Source organism: Oncorhynchus mykiss, chromosome 19, assembly GCF_057628025.1.
Source record: "Oncorhynchus mykiss isolate SJ-2025 chromosome 19, ASM5762802v1, whole genome shotgun sequence".
Lineage (NCBI taxonomy): Eukaryota > Metazoa > Chordata > Actinopteri > Salmoniformes > Salmonidae > Oncorhynchus > Oncorhynchus mykiss.
In genome coordinates, this window is record NC_143040.1 from 57,391,106 (window position 1) to 57,415,454 (window position 24,349).

At 46.8% G+C, this 24,349-nt stretch overlaps 1 protein-coding gene across 4 annotated transcripts in view; it reads left to right on the forward strand.

Moving 5' to 3' along the window:
• Positions 1-24,349, forward strand: part of LOC110498372 (AT-rich interactive domain-containing protein 1B) — a 309,442-nt gene that overhangs the window by 214,893 nt on the left and 70,200 nt on the right. For all 4 annotated transcript variants that reach the window (XM_036954974.2, XM_090211433.1, XM_090211432.1 and 1 more), the window contains 2 exons: positions 12,554-12,640; positions 15,396-15,593. In XM_036954974.2, the coding sequence (XP_036810869.2) occupies positions 12,554-12,640; positions 15,396-15,593 (285 nt within the window). The remainder of the gene's footprint in view (positions 1-12,553; positions 12,641-15,395; positions 15,594-24,349) is intronic.

Here is a 24,349-nt window from a genome sequence, read left to right on the forward strand (position 1 = left end):
TCTAGTGATCCCTCATTCCCCCTCTCTCTCTCCCTCATTCCCTCTCTCTCTATTTGATTCTAGTGATCCCTCATTCCCCCTCTCTCTCTCTCTCTTTGATTCTAGTGATCCCTCATCCCCTCTCTCTCTCTTTGATTCTAGTGATTCCCTCGTCCTCTCTCTCTATTTGATTCTAGTGATCCCTCATCCCCTCTCTCTCTATTTGATTCTAGTGATCCCTCATTCCCTCTCTCTCTCTTTAATTCTAGTGGTCCCTCATCCCCTCTCTTTGATTCTAGTGATCCCTCATTCCCTCTCTCTCTATTTGATTCTAGTGATCCCTCATTCCCCCTCTCTCTCTCTTTGATTCTAGTGATCCCTCATCCCCTCTCTCTCTCTTTGATTCTAGTGATTCCCTCGTCCTCTCTCTCTATTTGATTCTAGTGATCCCTCATCCCCTCTCTCTCTATTTGATTCTAGTGATCCCTCATCCCATCTCTCTCTCTTTAATTCTAGTGGTCCCTCATCCCCTCTCTTTGATTCTAGTGATCCCTCATTCCCTGTCTCTCTATTTGATTCTAGTGATCCCTCATTCCCTCTCTCTATCTCTTTGATTCTAGTGATCCCTCATCCCCTCTCTCTCTCTTTAATTCTAGGGATCCCTCATTCCCTCTCTTTGATTCTAGTGATCCCTCATTCCCTCTCTCTCTCTCTTTAATTCTAGTGATCCCTCATCCCCTCTCTTTGATTCTAGTGATCCCTCATTCCCTCTCTCTCTCTTTGATTCTAGTGATCCCTCATCCCCTCTCTTTGATTCTAGTGATCCCTCATCCCCTCTCTTTGATTCTAGTGATCCCTCATCCCCTCTCTTTGATTCTAGTGATCCCTCATTCCCTCTCTTTGATTCTAGTGATCCCTCATTCCCTCTCTCTCTCTTTAATTCTAGCGATCCCTCATTCCCTCTCTTTGATTCTAGTGATCCCTCATTCCCTCTCTCTCTATTTTATTCTAGTGATCCCTCATTCCCTCTCGTTGATTCTAGTGATCCCTTATTCCCTCTCTCTCTCTTTAATTCTAGTGATCCCTCATCCCCTCTCTTTGATTCTAGTGATCCCTCATTCCCTCTCTCTCTCTTTGATTCTAGTGATCCCTCATTCCCTCTCTCTCTCTTTAATTCTAGTGATCCCTCATTCCCTCTCTTTGATTCTAGTGATCCCTCATTCCCTCTCTCTCTATTTGATTCTAGTGATCCCTCATTCCCCCTCTCTCTCTCTCTCTTTGATTCTAGTGATCCCTCATCCCCTCTCTCTCTCTCTTTGATTCTAGTGATTCCCTCATCCTCTCTCTCTATTTGATTCTAGTGATCCCTCATCCCCTCTCTCTCTATTTGATTCTAGTGATCCCTCATCCCCTCTCTCTCTCTTTGATTCTAGTGATCCCTCATCCCCTCTCTCTCTCTCTTTGATTCTAGTGATTCCCTCATCCTCTCTCTCTATTTGATTCTAGTGATCCCTCATCCCCTCATCCCCTCTCTTTGATTCTAGTGAACCCTTATTCCCTCTCTCTCTCTTTGATTCTAGTGATCCCTCATCCGCTCTCTTTAACTCTAAGTGACCTCTCATCCCTTCTCTCTCTTTAATTCTAGTGATCCCTCACCCCCCCTCTCTCTCTTTGATTCTAGTGATCCCTCATTCCCTCTCTCTCTCTTTAATTCTAGTGATCCCTCATCCCCTCTCTCTCTTTGATTCTAGTGATCCCTCATCCCATCTCTCTCTCTTTAATTCTAGTGATCCCTCATCCCCTCTCTTTGATTCTAGTGATCCCTCATTCCCTCTCTCTCTATTTGATTCTAGTGATCCCTCATTCCCTCTCTCTCTATTTGATTCTAGTGATCCCTCATTCCCCCTCTCTCTCTCTTTGATTCTAGTGATCCCTCATTCCCCCTCTCTCTCTCCCTCATTCCCTCTCTCTCTATTTGATTCTAGTGATCCCTCATTCCCCCCCTCTCTCTCTCTCTTTGATTCTAGTGATCCCTCATCCCCTCTCTCTCTCTTTGATTCTAGTGATTCCCTCGTCCTCTCTCTCTATTTGATTCTAGTGATCCCTCATTCCCTCTCTCTCTCTTTAATTCTAGTGGTCCCTCATCCCCTCTCTTTGATTCTAGTGATCCCTCATTCCCTCTCTCTCTATTTGATTCTAGTGATCACTCATTCCCCCTCTCTCTCTCTTTGATTCTAGTGATCCCTCATCCCCTCTCTCTCTCTTTGATTCTAGTGATTCCCTCGTCCTCTCTCTCTATTTGATTCTAGTGATCCCTCATCCCCTCTCTCTCTATTTGATTCTAGTGATCCCTCATCCCATCTCTCTCTCTTTAATTCTAGTGGTCCCTCATCCCCTCTCTTTGATTCTAGTGATCCCTCATTCCCTGTCTCTCTATTTGATTCTAGTGATCCCTCATTCCCTCTCTCTATCTCTTTGATTCTAGTGATCCCTCATCCCCTCTCTCTCTCTTTAATTCTAGGGATCCCTCATTCCCTCTCTTTGATTCTAGTGATCCCTCATTCCCTCTCTCTCTCTCTTTAATTCTAGTGATCCCTCATCCCCTCTCTTTGATTCTAGTGATCCCTCATTCCCTCTCTCTCTCTTTGATTCTAGTGATCCCTCATCCCCTCTCTTTGATTCTAGTGATCCCTCATCCCCTCTCTTTGATTCTAGTGATCCCTCATCCCCTCTCTTTGATTCTAGTGATCCCTCATTCCCTCTCTTTGATTCTAGTGATCCCTCATTCCCTCTCTCTCTCTTTAATTCTAGCGATCCCTCATTCCCTCTCTTTGATTCTAGTGATCCCTCATTCCCTCTCTCTCTATTTTATTCTAGTGATCCCTCATTCCCTCTCGTTGATTCTAGTGATCCCTTATTCCCTCTCTCTCTCTTTAATTCTAGTGATCCCTCATCCCCTCTCTTTGATTCTAGTGATCCCTCATTCCCTCTCTCTCTCTTTGATTCTAGTGATCCCTCATTCCCTCTCTCTCTCTTTAATTCTAGTGATCCCTCATTCCCTCTCTTTGATTCTAGTGATCCCTCATTCCCTCTCTCTCTATTTGATTCTAGTGATCCCTCATTCCCCCTCTCTCTCTCTCTCTTTGATTCTAGTGATCCCTCATCCCCTCTCTCTCTCTCTTTGATTCTAGTGATTCCCTCGTCCTCTCTCTCTATTTGATTCTAGTGATCCCTCATCCCCTCTCTTTGATTCTAGTGAACCCTTATTCCCTCTCTCTCTCTTTGATTCTAGTGAACCCTCATCACCTCTCTTTGATTCTAGTGATCCCTCATCCGCTCTCTTTAACTCTAAGTGACCTCTCATCCCTTCTCTCTCTTTAATTCTAGTGATCCCTCACCCCCCCTCTCTCTCTTTGATTCTAGTGATCCCTCATTCCCTCTCTCTCTCTTTAATTCTAGTGATCCCTCATCCCCTCTCTCTCTTTGATTCTAGTGATCCCTCATCCCATCTCTCTCTCTTTAATTCTAGTGATCCCTCATCCCCTCTCTTTGATTCTAGTGATCCCTCATTCCCTCTCTCTCTATTTGATTCTAGTGATCCCTCTTCCCCTCTCTCTCTCTCTTTAATTCTAGTGATCCCTCATCCCCTCTCTCTCTCTTTGATTCTAGTGATCCCTCATCCCCTCTCTCTCTCTTTAATTATAGTGATCCCTCATCCCCTCTCTTTGATTATAGTGATCCCTCATTCCCTCTCTCTCTATTTGATTCTAGTGATCCCTCATTCACTCTCTCTCTCTTTAATTCTAGTGATCCCTCATCCCCTCTCTCTCTCTTTAATTCTAGTGATCCCTCATCCCCTCTCTCTCTCTTTGATTCTAGTGATCCCTCATTCCCTCTCTCTCTCTTTAATTCTAGTGATCCCTCATCCCCTCTCTCTCTCTTTGATTCTAGTGATCCCTCATTCCCTCTCTCTCTCTTTAATTCTAGTGATCCCTCATCCTCTCTCTCTATTTGATTCTAGTGATCCCTCATTCCCTCTCTCTCTATTTGATTCTAGTGATCCCTCATTCACTCTCTCTATTTGATTCTAGTGATCCCTCATTCCCTCTCTCTCTATTTGATTCTAGTGATCCCTCATTCCCTCTCTCTCTCTCTCTTTGATTCTAGTGATCCCTCATTCCCTCTCTCTCTATTTGATTCTAGTGATCCCTCATTCACTCTCTCTATTTGATTCTAGTGATCCCTCATCCCCTCTCTTTGATTCTAGTGATCCCTCATTCCCTCTCTCTCTATTTGATTCTAGTGATCCCTCATTCACTCTCTCTATTTGATTCTAGTGATCCCTCATCCCCTCTCTTTGATTCTAGTGATCCCTCATTCCCTCTCTCTCTATTTGATTCTAGTGATCCCTCATTCACTCTCTCTATTTGATTCTAGTGATCCCTCATTCACTCTCTCTCTATTTGATTCTAGTGATCCCTCATCCCCTCTCTCTCTATTTGATTCTAGTGATCCCTCATCCCCTCTCTCTCTCTTTGATTCTAGTGATCCCTCATCCCCTCTCTCTCTATTTGATTCTAGTGGTCCCTCATCCCCTCTCTCTCTATTTGATTCTAGTGATCCCTCATCCCCTCTCTCTCTCTTTGATTCTAGTGATCCCTCATTCACTCTCTCTCTCTTTGATTCTAGTGATCCCTCATTCCCTCTCTCTCTCTTTAATTCTAGTGATCCCTCATTCCCTCTCTTTGATTCTAGTGAACCCTCATCCTCTCTCTCTATTTGATTCTAGTGATCCCTCATCCCCTCTCTCTCTATTTGATTCTAGTGATCCCTCATTCCCTCTCTCTCTATTTGATTCTAGTGATCCCTCATTCCCTCTCTCTCTCTCTTTGATTCTAGTGATCCCTCATCCCCTCTCTTTGATTCTAGTGATCCCTCATCCCCTCTCTTTGATTCTAGTGATCCCTCATCCCCTCTCTTTGATTCTAGTGATCCCTCATCCCTCTCTCTTTGATTCTAGTGATCCCTCATCCCCTCTCTTTGATTCTAGTGATCCCTCTCTCTCTCTTTGATTCTAGTGATCCCCCATCCCCTCTCTCTCTCTTTGATTCTAGTGATCCCTCTCTCTCTCTTTGATTCTAGTGATCCCTCTCTCTCTCTTTGATTCTAGTGATCCCTCATCCCCTCTCTTTGATTCTAGTGATCCCTCATCCCTCTCTCTTTGATTCTAGTGATCCCTCATCCCCTCTCTTTGATTCTAGTGATCCCTCTCTCTCTCTTTGATTCTAGTGATCCCTCATCCCCTCTCTTTGATTCTAGTGATCCCTCTCTCTCTCTTTGATTCTAGTGATCCCTCATCCCCTCTCTTTGATTCTAGTGATCCCTCTCTCTCTCTTTGATTCTAGTGATCCCCCATCCCCTCTCTTTGATTCTAGTGATCATCGTCTCTCTCTTTTTGATTCTAGTGATCCCTCATCCCCTCTCTTTGATTCTAGTGTTCTCTCTCTCTCTCTCTCTCTTTGATTCTAGTGATCCCACATCCCCTCTCTTTGATTCTAGTGATCCTCGTCTCTCTCTCTTTGATTCTAGTGATCCCTCATCCCTCTCTTTGATTCTAGTGATCCTCGTCTCTCTCTCTTTGATTCTAGTGATCCCTCATCCCCTCTCTTTGATTCTAGTGATCATCGTCTCTCTCTTTTTGATTCTAGTGATCCCTCATCCCCTCTCTTTGATTCTAGTGATCCTCGTCTCTCTCTCTTTGATTCTAGTGATCCCCCATCCCCTCTCTTTGATTCTAGTGATCATCGTCTCTCTCTTTTTGATTCTAGTGATCCCTCATCCCCTCTCTTTGATTCTAGTGATCCCTCATCCCCTCTCTTTGATTCTAGTGTTCTCTCTCTCTCTCTCTCTCTTTGATTCTAGTGATCCCACATCCCCTCTCTTTGATTCTAGTGATCCTCGTCTCCCTCTCTTTGATTCTAGTGATCCCTCATCCCCTCTCTTTGATTCTAGTGATCTTCGTCTCTCTCTTTTTGATTCTAATGATCCCTCTCTCTGTCTTTGATTCTATTAGCTTTAATGCTTGACAGACAGTGTGTCCAACCCATTGACTTACCGTCTTAGGGCGACATGACCTTTCTCCATGCTGTCACAAGCTGTTAGTTCTGATCACCATGGAGATGTTACCATGTATGTATCGGTCCTCAGGACCAACTGATGAGACTGCCCTTTGGCCTTTTAGGCTGTAGTACCAAAAAACAGTGGGTTGCACTACATAAAGAATATAGTAGTATGAGGATTTGTATTGTATTCATTTTTGTTGTAGGCATGACCCTGGTTGTCTGTGCCTGTCTGTGCCTGTCTGTGTGTGTGTGGTCTTCTGAGTAGATCCACTCATTCTAGTACTGCTACTAATGGACTCAGACCACATCCTCACTCCCTGATGGCACAACACTGCTTGAGCTGCCTGTCGTAGAAAATCACAACAAACGCTTGTCTCCCTTTCTCGCATTCTCCTCCAAGGTCCATCAAGGTCCATTTAGCACTGCCACGGCCCCCTCATCCCTCTCCTCCCCACAGTCCTCCTCTTCCTCTATTTTTTTCTGTAAAAGACGTGATTGAAGCTTTCTGGCGAGCGCTTGGAGAGTAAGCTGTTTATCTGCGCCCGCTTAAAGTGCTTCCAGGGCTAGGAGCGCCGAAAGGTCAGGACGAGTCACAGAGCGAGAGAGAGAGAGCGTCTATGGATGGAGGGAGAGAGAGGAGGACCAGTGGAGACCTGTCTGGCATTGGGTACACCACCACTGATCCATTCACATTATTGTTAATCATAAGCTTTAGCATAGGTGTATTATAGTAATGAAGATGTTGACAGACTGGGTTCTGTGAGGTCTGGAAAGATCAAGTTAAGGGTCATAACTGAACCAATGGGAGATGCAACTGGGCATCCATGTTGGCTCAATCAGTAACACTAGAGGCGTATTGCTATTCTGATACAGTAAATGCTCCAAGGAAGAAACCAAAAATACAATCGCAAAACGTTACACTACAGATTTGCTAGGGGAATTAGTTGACCCAAAGGACTGTGTTTTATTTGGGGAACTCACAGTGCGGTGCAGCGTTAGTGAGAGAGATTGGGTTAAATGAGGAAGACACATTTCAGTTGAATGCATTCAGTTGTACAACTGACTAGGTATCCCCCTTTCCCTTTCCAGTGGTAGTTCCAGTCGGGCCAGTCCCTCAGTGGCTGTTTCCGTGGAACACTACCTCTGGCTGTCCCTCTGTCCCTCTCTGTGAGGCAGCACAGGACTGGGGCACAACTTCCACTGAATCCCCCTATTTTCCTGTCCTTCACATTCTTCTATCTTCCTCCCTCCTTTCTTTTCTCTCCCTCCCTTTCTCCACACCCCCCTGGTCTTGGAGCGCTTGGTCTCCTGATGGTTGGTACAGTCCAAAGTGAAATCTGACAGCAGCCTGCTGGATAGCCTGTCTGTTAAAAGGAGAATCAAAATGCTAGCTTGCTGTGTCGCAGCCTGCTGGATAGCCTGTCTGTTAAAAGGAGAATCAAAATGCTAACTTGCTGTGTCGCAGCCCGCTGGATAGCCTGCCTGTTAAAAGGAGAATCAAAATGCTAGCTTGCTGTGTCGTCTTTTTATTGAAATCCCATTCTGCGCTGGGCTGACTGGCTGAGTGGGACCTGGAGCAGTGTGCGCAATTATGTTCCTGCAGCAGGCAGCCAAGTATACTGACTGGCTGCTCTGGCGTTGTGCCCCCCCCCCCCCCCCCCCCCCCCCTTTTAGCTAAAGCTGCACTTTCCTCTCCTTGCCGTACCTTCCCCAGCTCAGCCCAGCTCAGAGTTAGCTTGGTAATGAGGTCCATGGGAGAGTATTTCTCCACCCCAGCAGATTCCCCAGTCCCCTACAGGGAGTAGTAAGTCATGCTAGCTGGTATCCCCAGGCTGGAAAATCCTTGACCCCTGTTCATTGAGATCTATGTTTACAACTTACTGCCCCAAAGACACACTAGCGTTACCTTGTGTGTGTGTGTGTGTGTGTGTGTGTGTGTGTGTGTGTGTGTGTGTGTGTGTGTGTGTGTGTATGTGTGTGTGTGTGTGTGTGTGTGTGTGTGTGTGTCCTAGCCTGCAAGGTGTATTCCACCAACCTGAAATGCTGCCCTTCGCCTTATTCTCCTGTCAGTCCAGTAGCACTCAGTGCTATTAATGAACTTACTCAGAATGGCTTCTGCTCATCCAACTGTGTGTGTGTCCCTCCCTTTCATCATCAATTAAAGTGCATTTATTTTCTCAGTGGGACCAAGCTGACGATGAATCTGCATGGGATGCGACGCGCACTCAGAGGCGTAATATTACCAACCCTGAAAAACAGTGAGGACTATGAGAGAACTATGTCCAGCAGTAGTCTGTACGTCTTTCAACTCTTCAGTGGCATTTCAGATGAAACCCCTGTCTTCAAAGCATCTTGCATTGCCCTTACAATCCTAGCAGAGGAATAGTTTAACGTTTTTGAGGTTTGGGCGCTATCATTATCTCAAAACACATGAACTCCGTTATTTCTGGCCTCTCACTTTGTATCGGGGGAACAGTTGGAATGACTGTACATGTAAAAAGTTTTAAAATGGAGATTACAATGATTTCATGAACCACGCTCTCAATCAGCATATCTGACTGTTCTTGCTCTTCTTCTAAAGTAGCGGCTGGATTTCAAACAAGCAGTCATTTCCTCTCTAGCTTCAGTAATGACTTAATACAGCACACCCATACTCTTTATTTCATCCAGAATCTTCATTAAGGCTTTTCATTTGCATTGTGTCTGTTTTTCCCGTGTGTGTGTATGTGATCTTGTGGATGCTCCTGGTCTTTGAGTAACAGCTAGATCCTCAATGAGGGCTATAGTGGAGGTGAGAATTGCTCACTGTGGTGTTTGAGAGAGCAGAGGGAGGGGGAGAGGGATAGCAAACCAGCCGTTGTGCTGTGCCTGATTGACAGAAATGTTGATTGTGTTCTGGAGCACCTGTGGGACTTCCTTCACCCCCCAACCCCCAACACGTTCCTAGCTCCAGTACAAATACAGAATTACTCCTGTGGTGAGAATACTCCAACAGTCACGTCTTTCAAGATACCCTCCACATGCTCTAGTCACTTTGGGTTAGCTCTAGCAGACGTGAACAAACACCCTAATGTTGCCAGTCATTGGTAATAAAGATGCTGTGTTGGTGAGGCAGAGGGATGTGGGATTAAAGTACAGCCTGCTGACATTTAAACCTGCTTCTCTCTGCAGTGGAGAAGGCAGCGCTGAACTCAGGTAGGTGGAGGAGGAAAAAGCCTTCTGATTGTTGCATTATTAATCAGACTCAGTCTTAAACGTGCTGCCAGGCCTTCTGGACTGTCCATTTGTTTTATCCACAGCTAATTATTCAATGGAGCTCATTAACATTTTTGAGGAGAAGAGAGAATAGAGGAGAGGAGGAGAGGAAATGAGAGGAGAGTAAGTGACTTCTGGTAGTGAATTCCATTGCTCCTGCTTGCTTTTTCCTTCTCTCCTCTTCCTCACTCTTCCTCACATTTTCAAATTTCCCTACTATACTCTCCGTTCCTCCTCCTCTCTCCTCTTCTCCTCCTTTTCTCCATAGGATGTTGTTCTCCTCCTCCTCTCTCCTCTTCTCCTCCTTTTCTCCATAGGATGTTGTTCTCCTCCTCCTCTCTCCTCTTCTCCTCCTTTTCTCCATAGGATGTTGTTCTCCTCCTCCTCTCTCCTCTTCTCCTCCTTTTCTCCATAGGATGTTGTTCTCCTCCTCCTCTCTCCTCTTCTCCTCCTTTTCTCCATAGGATGTTGTTCTCCTCCTCCTCTCTCCTCTTCTCCTCCTTTTCTCCATAGGATGTTGTTCTCCTCCTCCTCTCTCCTCTTCTCCTCCTTTTCTCCATAGGATGTTGTTCTCCTCCTCCTCTCACCTTTTCTCCTCATTTTTCTCCATCGGTGCTGTCCCCCCCTCCTTTCGCTTGCTCTCTCTATTAATCTCTTGTGATCTTCATCTACATGGGGATGTGGAGAGGGCTGCTCAGTATGCATGCCCTCACCACCACTGTCCTCCTACAGACGCACACACACCACACTGCCACCCACTCAAACATGATGTGACAATTGTAGCCCTTGCCTGGTGCTTGGCATGCCCCCTCCCCAGCCAACATCCCTCACACACACACACAAAGCCCCTTGGCTGGGAGAGGAGATGGGTATGAGGGGAAGGGTGAGCTTGCTGAGGGGGCTTCGTCAAGGTTCACTGGGTGCTGTAAACGACGCTAAAGTGCCACCGGTGAACAGCCAAAAGCCCCCTTCTGGAAACGCGTGCCCAATGTGGTTATATACATTAGGGCTGGAGCCTGGCCACCCTACTCTTCCACCATCTTCCCCCATCAGCCCTCTGAGGACAGGGGACAAGACTCTTCAAGACTCTCCTCCCCCCCCCTCTTATATCCTACACATGTTTTCCTCTGGCTGGTCTTCTGAGGCTCCCAGCCCTTGGTGTGGTGGAGGCTGAGCAGAGCGGTGTGTTATTCTGATGTTATTTTAGTGTTAGTGCTGCAGTGAGATTTCAGCCCTGTCTCCTTTCCTCCCGGGAACAGGGTGACACACTCACTAATAGAATATTCTCTCTTCCAATCCATGCCGCTGGAGCCACTCTCTGTGTGTGTATGTTTGTCTGTGTAGGTGAGTGTTAGTGTGGGTGGGTGGGCGAGCGGGTGGATGGAAATGTTGTTTATTCAGTTTATGCAAAGCAATTATGTTGACTTAATTGGGTTTGTTTACGTGGAGTGTGTGCCACCGCTAGCCATGTATTACTGCTCTACATGACGACCAGCTCATCTAGTGCTCTCTCTCTCTCACACCTTAGATATTTACAATATTAAAATATTAAGAATCAAAATTGTCAACGGGACAACAGTAACAACAATAACCAAGGGTCAAAATAACCATACAATAACAACAAGCATAGAGGACATTTGCAGGTTGGTTGGTCTGTCAGACACTGTCCCTCATCTTATGGCAGGCAGCAATGAATTGCACGGAAAGCCAATCCTCATCAGAGAGATCATTGAAGTCTTGAAAAAAGGTTTCAAATTTTGGGAAATTACACTTCATATTTTTGACATTTTGTCAGGAAATCCAGCTAACCCTCTCTCTCTCTCTCTCTCCCTCTCTCTCTCTCTCTCTCTCTCTCCCTCTCTCTCTCTCTCTCTCCCTCTCTCTCTCTCCCTCTCTCTCTCTCTCTCTCTTGCTCTCCCTCTCTCTCTCCCTCTCCCTCTCTCTCTCTCCCTCTCTCTCTCTCTCTCTCTCGCTCTCCCTCTCCCTCTCCCTCTCTCTCTCTCTCTCTCTCTCTCTCTCTCTCTCTCTCTCTCTCTCTCTCTCCCCCTCTCTCTCTCTTGCTCTCTCTCTCCCTCTCCCTCTCTCTCTCTCTCTCTCTCTCTCTCTCTCTCTCTCTCTCTTGCTCTCTCTCTGTCTCACCACACACACGGAGAAGGACAGAGAACAGTGGAATATCTATATACTGATTCAGGATGGAAGACAGTGTACCATTTGTTTGGTTCATGTAAATATATTTAAATTAGTTGTCCTGTTCTACACACATTCACCTAAGAGTATACTTTTGAAAATGTTGCTCTTCCTCCATTGGTTTACCCAACTTGGGTGTTGTAACCCTAATGTATAATGAAGCAGAGGACGGTGTGGGCTAATTTACCAGTTTAACCTTCCTGTGGGTTAAATCAATCCACACCACAGGAGGTTGGTGACACCTTAATTGGGGGGGCTTGTGTCGGGCTTGTGGACGGGCTTGTGTCTGGAGCAGAATTAGTGGAATGGTATCAAATACATCAAACACATGGATTTCATTCTGTTTGCAGCCATTATTATGAGCCATCCTCCCCTCAGCAGCCTCCACGGATCCACACACTTTCATCTACCATTGTCCTAATCAGCCCTGCTGGTCTGTAGAGGATGTCCCACTGTACAAGAGGAGCATCAACCAATCAATAAAACTCAATGGCTTTTTTCTGTTAAGGATTACTTCTGATTACACTTGTACCGTAAGAGAACCACACAGTGATGACTTGTTTTATATTGCACTGTACTATAAGAAATTGCCAGACACACACACACACTCATTTGCTATGCTATGTGGGTCTGTCTTTGATCTTTTTGTAACGCTGGGAAAAGCTTTTCATTGAATAACGTCAGATAAGGATGACAAGCTGAAAGAAGGGAATAGAACTAGACATAAGGAGTATTCTTAACCTTTCAATCGCTCTATTGTACCAATAAAAAAAAATATATAAATATTTTTGGTGAATAATGTTATCTCACCTTTGGCTTTGTGGAAGAAAGATAAATCCCTTTCAGACAAAACCTTTACTTTTATGAGTAAATATCACAAATGACAATGCACGGTACAGCAGCTGTACTTTCTGCCTGTTTACTGAGTGGTGTTACCATAAAATATGTCCCCTCTTTCTGTGCTGATAGTATGGGGCTCACTGTATTTGGTCCTCCTCTGTTTTCCACAGGTTCCCAGATGGCCCCCCAGACTCCTGGCAACATGTTGGATGTTCCCCACCCCCCCTTGACCCAGTCCCCCATGCCTCAGGAAAGGGGTAAGTCTGACCACTAAGTAAGTGTGTACGTGTGTGTGTGCATGCTTGTGTGTGTGTGTGTGTGTGTACATACGTATGTGTGTGTGTGTGTGTGTGTGTGTGTGTCTGTATGTGTGTGTGTGTGTGTGAGAAGGCATTAGCCTCCTTCTCAGTAATGCTGGCATTGTTTCCCACTGTGGGACAAAGGCAGGATGTGACATCATGTCCAGAGGTACAGGGTGTTCTATACCTGGGCTATTACCAGTTACAGGGGTTGGCATTGTGTACTGGGGTTGGCATTGTGTACACACACACACACACACACACACACACACACACACACACACACACACATACACACACACTCTCCTTAGAGGGGGTCCTGTCAGGCTAAACTTATATTCTACACAGTTCCCATTGCCCCTCCTGTTCCCACCATGCATGTTCTGATCCAATTAATGGGCTGATTGCTCAGTAGGTACCGAACAAACACCCAACCAGCAGGTTCCCAGGGAGGGGCTGGTGGAGAGGTGATTTATTACTGGATTAGTGGTCAGCTCAGGTCATGGAAACAGTGGTTAAACCTTAACTGTTATGATCTGGCAATCAGTAAACCCTATGTTCTAAATGAGGTATGGAGTCTTTAAAGTGGATACACTTACGACTTGCAGAGGTTATTATTTCTCATATGCAGCGTTAGTTATTGCTGAGATAGCAGAGGCTGACGAAATACTGTATATTGCGTACAATGAATGGTCGCTGATTAAGGCTTCCACTGAACATCTTTCTACAACGGCCATGAGTTGCAATGAGTTCAGGGGAAAAGTTAATCTCTTAAATGGGGCAAATCACATTAAATCTTAGTGATTACTACCATAGAACTACCCAGTGTAAAACAACATTGTCCCTGTAGGTGTGTTTAAGAACAGGATGATGAGTAGTCCCATGCTCCTCTACAGCTCACCAAGGACCAGTTAACATCTGAGAGGGAGAGAGAAAGGGAGAGAGAGAGGGAGAGAGAGAGGGAGAGAGAGAGAGCGGGAGAGAGAGAGAGGGGGGTAGGAGAGAGAGAGAAAGAGAGAGAGAGAGGGGGGGGGGGGAGCTATGCACAGCTGTTACACTTATTTTACATAAAACATAACATTTAAATAAATGTAATGCTCTGCTCCATGTGACCCAGCAAGCACAGTGGTTAACATAATACTGTTTAGAATATGTGATTAAATCCCATGGTTCAAGTGCCTGCTCCTAAGAGCATTTCTCATTTCCATAAATCCCGCTGAATGTCCCTTTTCTCCCTCCACTCTCTGTCTATCCACCTCTGTCTGTTGTTGTTGTCCAGCTAAGAGCCTCTACTTTCTCTGCCAGCCTGCCTCTCTGATTCGCTGCCTGCCTGCTTGGCTGGGGAGGGAGGGAGGGTGGAGGGGGAAAAAATCCTTGAATGCGTTATTTGCTTTTAGCAACTGTCTGCACAATGTGCCTCTCTCCATCCATTTTCCAGGCAATTTAGAATGCAGTATTACAGTGTTTTCAGAATCCTTTACGATAATGGAAGTTAAACATTACAATAATGTTCCCCTTAAACCCATGTTCACAGCCCAAGCACTTTCAGGCCTCTCCTCCCTCCCTCTCTCCCTTCTACAGCCTCCTCACACGCTCTCTTGCTCTCTCAGCAGAATACGCCGACATGGAGAGAGACAACTGTTGTTTCCATCTCTGGCCTGCCTTAATAACCCCACTCAGTAAAGAGCTGGACTGTATCCCTGTATAGCATCTGTGCGTGTGTGTGTGTGTGTGTGTGTGTGTGTGTGTGTGTGTGTGTGTGTGTGTGTGTGTGTGTGTGTGTGTGTGGTTGCGTGCGTGCGTGCGTGCGTGAGCCGAGCCCACCACAGCACAGCCGATCCATTTAAAGCAATCCAGAATATTAGAGAGGAGAAGGCCTCTATCTCTTCTGATTGGCTACAGTGCCAGTGACCTTTACCATTCGAGGCAGATTGGAGACCTTTTCTCTGGCTTCACTCTCAGGTCTAGACTGTAATGAAATGGGTTGCAGTGAAGCCCTGTGAGGATCCCTTCAAATGTCAATTTGAATGGTGGAGGGAAGCCGAGCTGAGAGCCTTTTTCATGAATTGAGAGCTCACGGTTCGGAACAGCTTAGAATTACACAGCAGTCATGGTTAAATCACTGTTTTATTCCCCCAAGTGCAGTGTATGTGCATTTTCTGCACATATGTATACACACCCACACACACACACATCACACGCACATTACACACACATACACACACAAAAGCAGAAAGCGCAGTCGATTGTGTGTGTGTGTGTGTGTGTGTGTGTGTGTGTGTGTGTGTGTGTGTGTCTGCATTAGTTGATCCCCCCCGACCTCCATGTCGCCCAGTCCTGTCAAAATACAGTGTATAAGATCATATGGCCTTACTTGCACATAACGCACTGCCAGCTTGCCATACTAGCAATCTGATGTCTATCTTCGAATAACAGGACCTGAAGACATTATAGAGGATTATAGTATTGTCAGAATCACCCCTGTACAACCGAACATCCGTGTTCGTCCTTCAAAGGAGACAACCATCATGTTTGTCTGGTTTTCAGTAGCAGCATTAGAGGGAGGTTAGGAGAGAGCAGCTGGGTTAATCTCCTGCATAAAGAGTGGATATTTACCTGCGTGTGTGTGTTTGTATATATGCATAGGCAGCAGAAATCATTAGCACAGTGTGTTTACAGTTCTCTCTCCCCTCTCTTTCTCTGTGTGTTCCAGGCTTTATGTCCAACATGCAGAGAAACCAGTCTGGCTCCCAGTTTGCACCACCACCTCAGTCGGGGCCCTCCATGTCCCCTCACCCCTCTCCTGGTCCTGGGGGACAGATGTACCCAGGGATGGGGCCCTACCCCCATGGTGGCTCCAGTGGCCCCTATGGACCCCAGGGATCCCAGGCAAACCAGTATGGACCCCAAGGTAGGAACACTACGTCGGTTGTTCCATCATACTGATCTACGTTTAGTTAGTTAGTATCTCTGCTGTACAGAGTATGAACAGGTCATGGCTCATTAGTAAGCAGTTATCTGAATGGTTCCACCTGCTGAGGAATGGCATTAGTATTTCCATGTTGTACCATCACTACTTGGCCGCCATATTTTATTCTCTCATAAGATTGTTATTGAGAATAGTATTGAGCTGGTTTCCCCTCTCTTGTGGCAGAGACTTGCCCACTAATGAACCTCCAAAACTAAAGGTAAAACCCCTCTCTCTCTCTCTCTCTCTCTCTCTCTCTCTCTATCTCTCTCTCTCTCTCTCTCTCTCTCTCTCTATGGGATTAGAGCCAAGGCTTTGTCAGAATATTCATGAAGAATTTGAACTCTAGACCCTACTCCTGCCTATTTCATTATGGGATTTAAGGCAGATTGAGGAGGTGGACTGGGCTGATAAAACATGTTTTCTGAGCACAATGATGATGACTTTCAATCCCATTACTGGGTCAGTGTTTTTAAATTGGCCTCAGAAAAGGGTTGGAGAGTTTCAACTGCCCATTAATGTCATTAAAACCAATGTTGTCATGTTGTGACCTGTGGTAGAGTAGTGGAGAACAATAGAGAGGACGCTGCTAATCTGAGGGTGCAGTTCAATCAAACTCAATTTGCAGTATTCGTGCGGTAGTATTTAAATTAAATCAGAGAACGCTTTGAATGAAAAGCCATAGTCTGTGGTCACTCTATTTTACTGTACATTGTAAATTGTAGTGTGAATTATGTCTATTTTAAACCAGTAACCTGTCATATATGCTGGCTACATGTTCCCCAGTCAAAAAGTCTTCTAAACATCCCAGTCCATTTCAGCACTCGTGGGAAAAATAGTCAGAATAGATCTTTGCAATTAAACTGGCTTTTAGTGTTGAGTGTTCTGGAACACGGCTTCAGAAAGCAGCAGTCAATCCCATATGTTTGCATCCGCTCTTGTGTTTCATTCCCCTGGATGTGCACCAAAGGAAACATTGGAGTATTAGTAATGTGTGTTTTAATGTGTCGTCGTGAGGAAAGCACCATTCATGTGTGTGTTTTTCTAATATTGCTGAGACCTTCCCATTAGTTCATGTTGATTAATATCTCTAAAGCATATGGTATTTGGTGTCTCTCCACCCACTCTTATCTGCTAATGTGACTTAGCTGGGATGACAGCCAGTGGCTGAGGCAGAGCAGAACAGTAATATAAAAAGTCTGGAGTTAGATGAGCATGAAACGCTGCACAGCTGACAGGAGGGGTATTCAGGGAGAACAAGCCAAATCCTCCGCCTCCATACACACACATACACACACATACACGCACATACACGCACGCACGCGCACACATGCACATACACATACCCTTTCTCACTGTCTTTCTCTCTTCTCCCTCTCTCACACATACACTCAACACACAAACACACAAAGTTGGAGTGGCTCCATGGAGCCCCCAGGCGGTTGGAGTGCTCTTACGGCGGGGGTGCGGGGTGGACTCTGAGCTCTGGTTTTGAAAGGTTTAGTTCAGGCTGGTCTGCTCAGACTGGTCTATCTTGGCTGGGGCCTGGGCCGAGGTGAACAGGCCAGGCAGCTGCTGCTCATTGTTTTTAATGATGGCTCCATCTGCTTCCCGTCTCCCCCCACGCCACAAAATTACTAGCCCATTAAACCAACATGGAAACGCACTCCAAGTTCCTGATCCCTGCACTCTGTTATTCTTGGCCTGTCTTGGCACTGCTAGGATATCCAAGCCCCAGGCTGTGAACAACTGAACACACATCAGTGTGTATGTGTGTGTCCTTTAGCCATAGACACTCTCTTTCTGCACTCCCCCCCCCCCCCCCCCTCTCTCTCTCTCAGCTTACCTCACTCGCCTCTCACACACTCTGACACAGTGAGCTTGTACTCTGGCTAAGAACATGAAAACGGTCTCATGTTTCATTGTGTAACTTAAAGGCTACAGCATTCCTCTTTTAACAACCTACAGCTCAGCACAAGGAAATCTGCTGCCTCACCAGCTAATAACAAACGTTTCCACAACTTTAGAGAATGTTCTCTTAAGTCTCATTGGATCATTAACTAATGTTATTGTGATGTGCAAGGAATGTTTCTAAGAGACCATTCCCTTAATGTCAAATAGAACATGTTCTCAGAATTCAATGTCCTAGACATGTTTCATGGGAACATTGCAAGAACATTTTTGTATATCAGCTATCAGCTGTCACCTAATGGTCCCAAAGAAACGTTCTCCCAAAATGAAACAGTTTATTACACATCACACCTTGTTAGTGTTCCCGGTTGGTGAACCACTATTTTCATTCATAGTTCTTTGTCTGTTGTCAAGGTTAGAGATACTCACACACAGTGCTTTTAACATAGTATTTTCAACTTACATTTTTGACACAGATGATTACATTGTGAATGTTCATTTATACAATTATTATTATTCAAAATGATCTCTCCTGGGATTTGAACTCACAAACACTTGGTTCTGTTACGGTGCGTGAATGAGGACCCAAAAGCGAATTAACGTAAACAGAACTTCTTTAATAACAAAACATAGGTAGGCTCAGATGGACCGGCAGATTCCGACAGGACAGGACAAGGTTGCAGCAAACATGACGATAGTCTGGTTCAGGCATGAAAAACACAAACAAGAATCCGACAAAGACAGGAACGAAAACAGAGAGAGATATAGAGGACTAATCAGAGGAAAAAAGGGAACAGGTGGGAAAAGGGGTGACGAGGTAGTTAGGAGGAGACAAGGAACAGCTGGGGGAAAGAGGGGGAGAAAAGGTAACCTAATAACGACCAGCAGAGGGAGACAGGGTGAAGGGAAAGGACAGAAACAAGACACAACATGACAATACATGACAGTACCCCCCCACTCACCGAGCGCCTCCTGGCGCACTCGAGGAGGAAACCTGGCGGCAACGGAGGAAATCATCGATCAGCGCACGGTCCAGCACGTCCCGAGAGGGAACCCAACTCCTCTCCTCAGGACCGTACCCCTCCCAATCTACTAGGTACTGATGACCACGGCCCCGAGGACGCATGTCCAAAATCCTACGGACCCTGTAGATGGGTGCGCCCTCGACAAGGATGGGGGGGGGGGGAAGACGAGCGGGGGCGCGAAGAACGGGCTTGACACAGGAGACATGGAAGACCGGGTGGACGCGACGAAGATATCGCGGAAGAAGAAGTCGCACTGCGACAGGATTAATGATCCGAGAAATACGGAACGGACCAATGAACCGCGGGGTCAACTTGCGAGAAGCGGTCTTAAGGGGAAGGTTCTGAGTGGAGAGCCAAACTCTCTGACCGCGACAATATCTAGGACTCTTAGTTCTACGCTTATTAGCAGCTCTCACAGTCTGCGCCCTATAACGGCAAAGTGCAGACCTGACCCTCTTCCAGGTGCGCTCGCAACGTTGGACAAAAGCCTGAGCGGAGGGGACGCTGGACTCGGCGAACTGAGATGAGAACAGCGGAGGCTGGTACCCGAGGCTACTCTGAAAAGGAGATAGCCCGGTCGCAGACGAAGGAAGCGAGTTGTGGGCGTATTCTGCCCAGGGGAGCTGTTCTGACCAAGACGCAGGGTTGCGAAAAGAAAGACTGCGTAAGATGCGACCAATAGTCTGATTGGCCCGTTCTGCTTGACCGTTAGACTGGGGGTGAAAGCCGGAAGAGAGACTGACGGAAGCCCCAATCAAACGGCAAAACTCCCTCCAAAATTGAGACGTGAATTGCGGACCTCTGTCCGAAACGACGTCTGACGGAAGGCCATGAATTCTGAAAACATTCTCGATGATGATTTGTGCCGTCTCTTTAGCAGAAGGAAGCTTAGCAAGGGGAATAAAATGAGCCGCCTTAGAGAACCTGTCGACAACCGTAAGAATAACAGTCTTCCCCGCTGACGAAGGCAGTCCGGTGACAAAATCTAAGGCGATGTGAGACCACGGTCGAGAGGGAATGGGAAGCGGCCTGAGACGGCCGGCAGGAGGGGAGTTACCGGACTTAGTCTGCGCGCAGACCGAACAAGCAGCCACGAAGCGACGCGTGTCATGCTCCCGGGTGGGCCACCAAAAACGCTGGCGAATGGAAGCAAGCGTACCCCGAACGCCAGGGTGGCCGGCTAACTTGGCAGAGTGAGCCCACTGAAGAACGGCCAGACGAGTAGGAACGGGAATGAAAAGAAGGTTCCTGGGACAAGCGCGCGGCGACGGAGTTTGAGTGAGTGCTTGTTTTACCTGCCTCTCAATTCCCCAGACAGTCAACCCGACAACACGCCCCTCAGGGAGAATCCCCTCGGGGTCAGTGGAGGCTACTGAAGAACTGAAGAGACGAGATAAAGCATCAGGCTTGGTGTTCTTAGAGCCCGGACGATAAGAAATCACGAACTCGAAACGAGCGAAAAACAGCGCCCAGCGCGCCTGACGCGCATTAAGTCGTTTGGCAGAACGGATGTACTCAAGGTTCCTATGGTCAGTCCAAACGACAAAAGGAACGGTCGCCCCCTCCAACCACTGTCGCCATTCGCCTAGGGCTAAGCGGATGGCGAGCAGTTCGCGGTTTCCCACATCATAGTTACGTTCCGACGGCGACAGGCGATGAGAAAAATACGCGCAAGGGTGGACCTTGTCGTCAGAGAGGGAGCGCTGAGAAAGAATGGCTCCCACGCCCACCTCTGACGCGTCAACCTCGACAACGAACTGTCTAGTGACGTCAGGTGTAACAAGGATAGGTGCGGATGTAAAACGATTCTTGAGGAGATCAAAAGCTCCCTGGGCGGAAACGGACCACTTAAAGCACGTCTTGACAGAAGTAAGGGCTGTGAGAGGGGCTGCCACCTGACCGAAATTACGGATGAAACGACGATAGAAGTTCGCGAAGCCGAGAAAGCGCTGCAGCTCGACGCGTGACCTAGGGACGGGCCAATCAATGACAGCTTGGACCTTAGCGGGATCCATCTTAATGCCTTCAGTGGAAATAACAGAACCGAGAAATGTGACGGAGGAGGCATGAAAAGAGCACTTCTCAGCCTTCACAAAAAGACAATTCTCTAAAAGGCGCTGGAGGACACGTCGAACGTGCTGAACATGAATCTGGAGTGACGGTGAAAAAATCAGGATATCGTCAAGGTAAACGAAAACAAAGATGTTCAGCATGTCTCTCAGGACATCATTGACTAATGCCTGAAAGACAGCTGGAGCGTTAGCGAGGCCGAAAGGAAGAACCCGGTATTCAAAGTGCCCTAACGGAGTGTTAAACGCCGTCTTCCACTCGTCCCCCTCCCTGATGCGCACGAGATGGTAAGCGTTACGAAGGTCCAACTTAGTGAAAAACCTGGCTCCCTGCAGGATCTCGAAGGCTGAAGACATAAGAGGAAGCGGATAACGATTCTTCACTGTTATGTCATTCAGCCCTCGATAATCTATGCAGGGGCGCAGGGACCCGTCCTTCTTCTTAACAAAAAAAAACCCCGCTCCGGCGGGAGAGGAGGAGGGGACTATGGTACCGGCGGCAAGAGCTACAGACAAATAATCTTCGAGAGCCTTACGTTCGGGAGCCGACAGAGAGTATAGTCTACCCCGGGGGGGAGTGGTTCCCGGAAGGAGATCAATACTACAATCATACGACCGGTGTGGAGGAAGAGAGGTGGCCCTGGACCGACTGAACACCGTGCGCAGATCGTGATATTCCTCCGGCACCCCTGTCAAATCACCAGGCTCCTCCTGTGAAGAAGAGACAGAGGAAACAGGAGGGATAGCAGACATTAAACATTTCACATGACAAGAGACGTTCCAGGAGAGGATAGAATTACTAGACCAATTAATGGAAGGATTATGACAAACTAGCCAGGGATGGCCCAAAACAACAGGTGTAAAAGGTGAACGAAAAATTAAAAAAGAAATGGTTTCGCTATGATTACCAGAAACAGTGAGGGTTAAAGGTAGCGTCTCACGCTGAATCCTGGGGAGAGGACTACCATCCAGGGCGAACAAGGCCGTGGACTCCCTTAACTGTCTGAGAGGAATGTCATGTTCCCGAGCCCAGGTCTCGTCCATAAAACAGCCCTCCGCCCCAGAGTCTATTAAGGCACTGCAGGAAGCTGACGAACCGGTCCAGCGTAGATGGACCGACAAGGTAGTGCAGGATCTTGAAGGAGAGACAGGAGTAGTAGCGCTCACCAGTAGCCCTCCGCTTACTGATGAGCTCTGGCTTTTACTGGACATGAAGTGACAAAATGACCAGCAGAACCGCAATAGAGACAGAGGCGGTTGGTGATTCTCCGTTCCCTCTCCTTAGTCGAGATGCGGATACCTCCCAGCTGCATAGGCTCAGCACCCGAGCCGGCAGAGGAAGATGGTAGTGATGCGGAGAGGGGGGCAACGGAGAACGCGAGCTCCTTTCCACGAGCTCGGTGACGAAGATCAACCCGTCGCTCAATGCGAATAGCGAGTTCAATCAAGGAATCCACGCTGGAAGGAACCTCCCGGGAGAGAATCTCATCCTTTACCTCTGCGCGGAGACCCTCCAGAAAACGAGCGAGCAAAGCCGGCTCGTTCCAGCCACTGGAGGCAGCAAGAGTGCGAAACTCAATAGAGTAGTCTGTTATGGATCGATTACCTTGACATAGGGAAGACAGGGCCCTGGAAGCCTCCTCCCCAAAAACAGATCGATCAAAAACCCGTATCATCTCCTCCTTAAAGTCCTGATACTGGTTAGTGAACTCAGCCCTTGCCTCCCAGATTGCCGTGCCCCACTCACGAGCCCGTCCAGTAAGGAGAGATATGACGTAGGCGACACGAGCAGTGCTCCTGGAGTAAGTGTTGGGCTGGAGAGAAAACACAATATCACACTGGGTGAGGAACGAGCGGCATTCAGTGGGCTCCCCAGAGTAACACGGCGGGTTATTGATTCTGGGCTCCGGAGATTCGAAAGCCCTGGAAGTGGCCGGTGGATCGAGGCGGAGATGGTGAACCTGTTCTGTGAGGTTGGAGACTTGGGTGGCCAGGGTCTCAACGGCATGTCGAGCAGCAGACAATTCCTGCTCGTGTCTGCCTAGCATCGCTCCCTGGATCTCGACGGCTGAGTGGAGAGGATCCGAAGTCGCTGGGTCCATTCTTGGTCGGATTCTTCTGTTACGGTGCGTGAATGAGGACCCAAAAACAGAGAGAGATATAGAGGACTAATCAGAGGAAAAAAGGGAACAGGTGGGAAAAGGGGTGACGAGGTAGTTAGGAGGAGACAAGGAACAGCTGGGGGAAAGAGGGGGAGAAAAGGTAACCTAATAACGACCAGCAGAGGGAGACAGGGTGAAGGGAAAGGACAGAAACAAGACACAACATGACAATACATGACAGGTTCACCGTATTCTGATCTTCCTGCTACGACACCAAGTCCGTGTCAGATACAGGTATGAGTTCATCTGACTGTTCTCAACATTGATTTGATTGACTTATTTCAGCAAGGGCTTTCTGTATAATCGTCTAATGTTGGTGGACATGTTAACCTGTTTTAATTATACTCCTGAATTAGTATGATCCATCAAATAGTTTTTCTTGAGTGTACTTTTAACAAATCAAATCAAATTGTATTAGTCACATGCGCCAAATAATACAGGTGTAGACCTTACAGTGAAATGCTTACTTACGAGCCCCTAACCAACAATGCAGTTTAAGAAATATGGATAAGAATGAGAAATAAAAGTAACAAGTAATTAAAGAGCAGCAGTAAAATAACAATAGCGAGACTATATATAGGTGGGTACCGGTACAGAGTCAATGTGCGTGGTTACCAGTTAGTTGAGGTAATATATACAGTGCCTTGCGAAAGTATTCGGCCCCCTTGAACTTTGCGACCTTTTGCCACATTTCAGGCTTCAAACATAAAGATATAAAACTGTATTTTTTTGTGAAGAATCAACAACAAGTGGGACACAATCATGAAGTGGAACGACATTTATTGGATATTTCAAACTTTTTTAACAAATCAAAAACTGAAAAATTGGGCGTGCAAAATTATTCAGCCCCTTTACTTTCAGTGCAGCAAACTCTCTCCAGAAGTTCAGTGAGGATCTCTGAATGATCCAATGTTGACCTAAATTACTAATGATGATAAATACAACCCACCTGTGTGTAATCAAGTCTCCGTATAAATGCACCTGCACTGTGATAGTCTCAGAGGTCCGTTAAAAGCGCAGAGAGCATCATGAAGAACAAGGAACACACCAGGCAGGTCCGAGATACTGTTGTGAAGAAGTTTAAAGCCGGATTTGGATACAAAAAGATTTCCCAAGCTTTAAACATCCCAAGGAGCACTGTGCAAGCGATAATATTGAAATGGAAGGAGTATCAGACCACTGCAAATCTACCAAGACCTGGCCGTCCCTCTAAACTTTCAGCTCATACAAGGAGAAGACTGATCAGAGATGCAGCCAAGAGGCCCATGATCACTCTGGATGAACTGCAGAGATCTACAGCTGAGGTGGGAGACTCTGTCCATAGGACAACAATCAGTCGTATATTGCACAAATCGGGCCTTTATGGAAGAGTGGCAAGAAGAAAGCCATTTCTTAAAGATATCCATAAAAAGTGTTGTTTAAAGTTTGCCACAAGCCACCTGGGAGACACACCAAACATGTGGAAGAAGGTGCTCTGGTCAGATGAAACCAAAATTGAACTTTTTGGCAACAATGCAAAACGTTATGTTTGG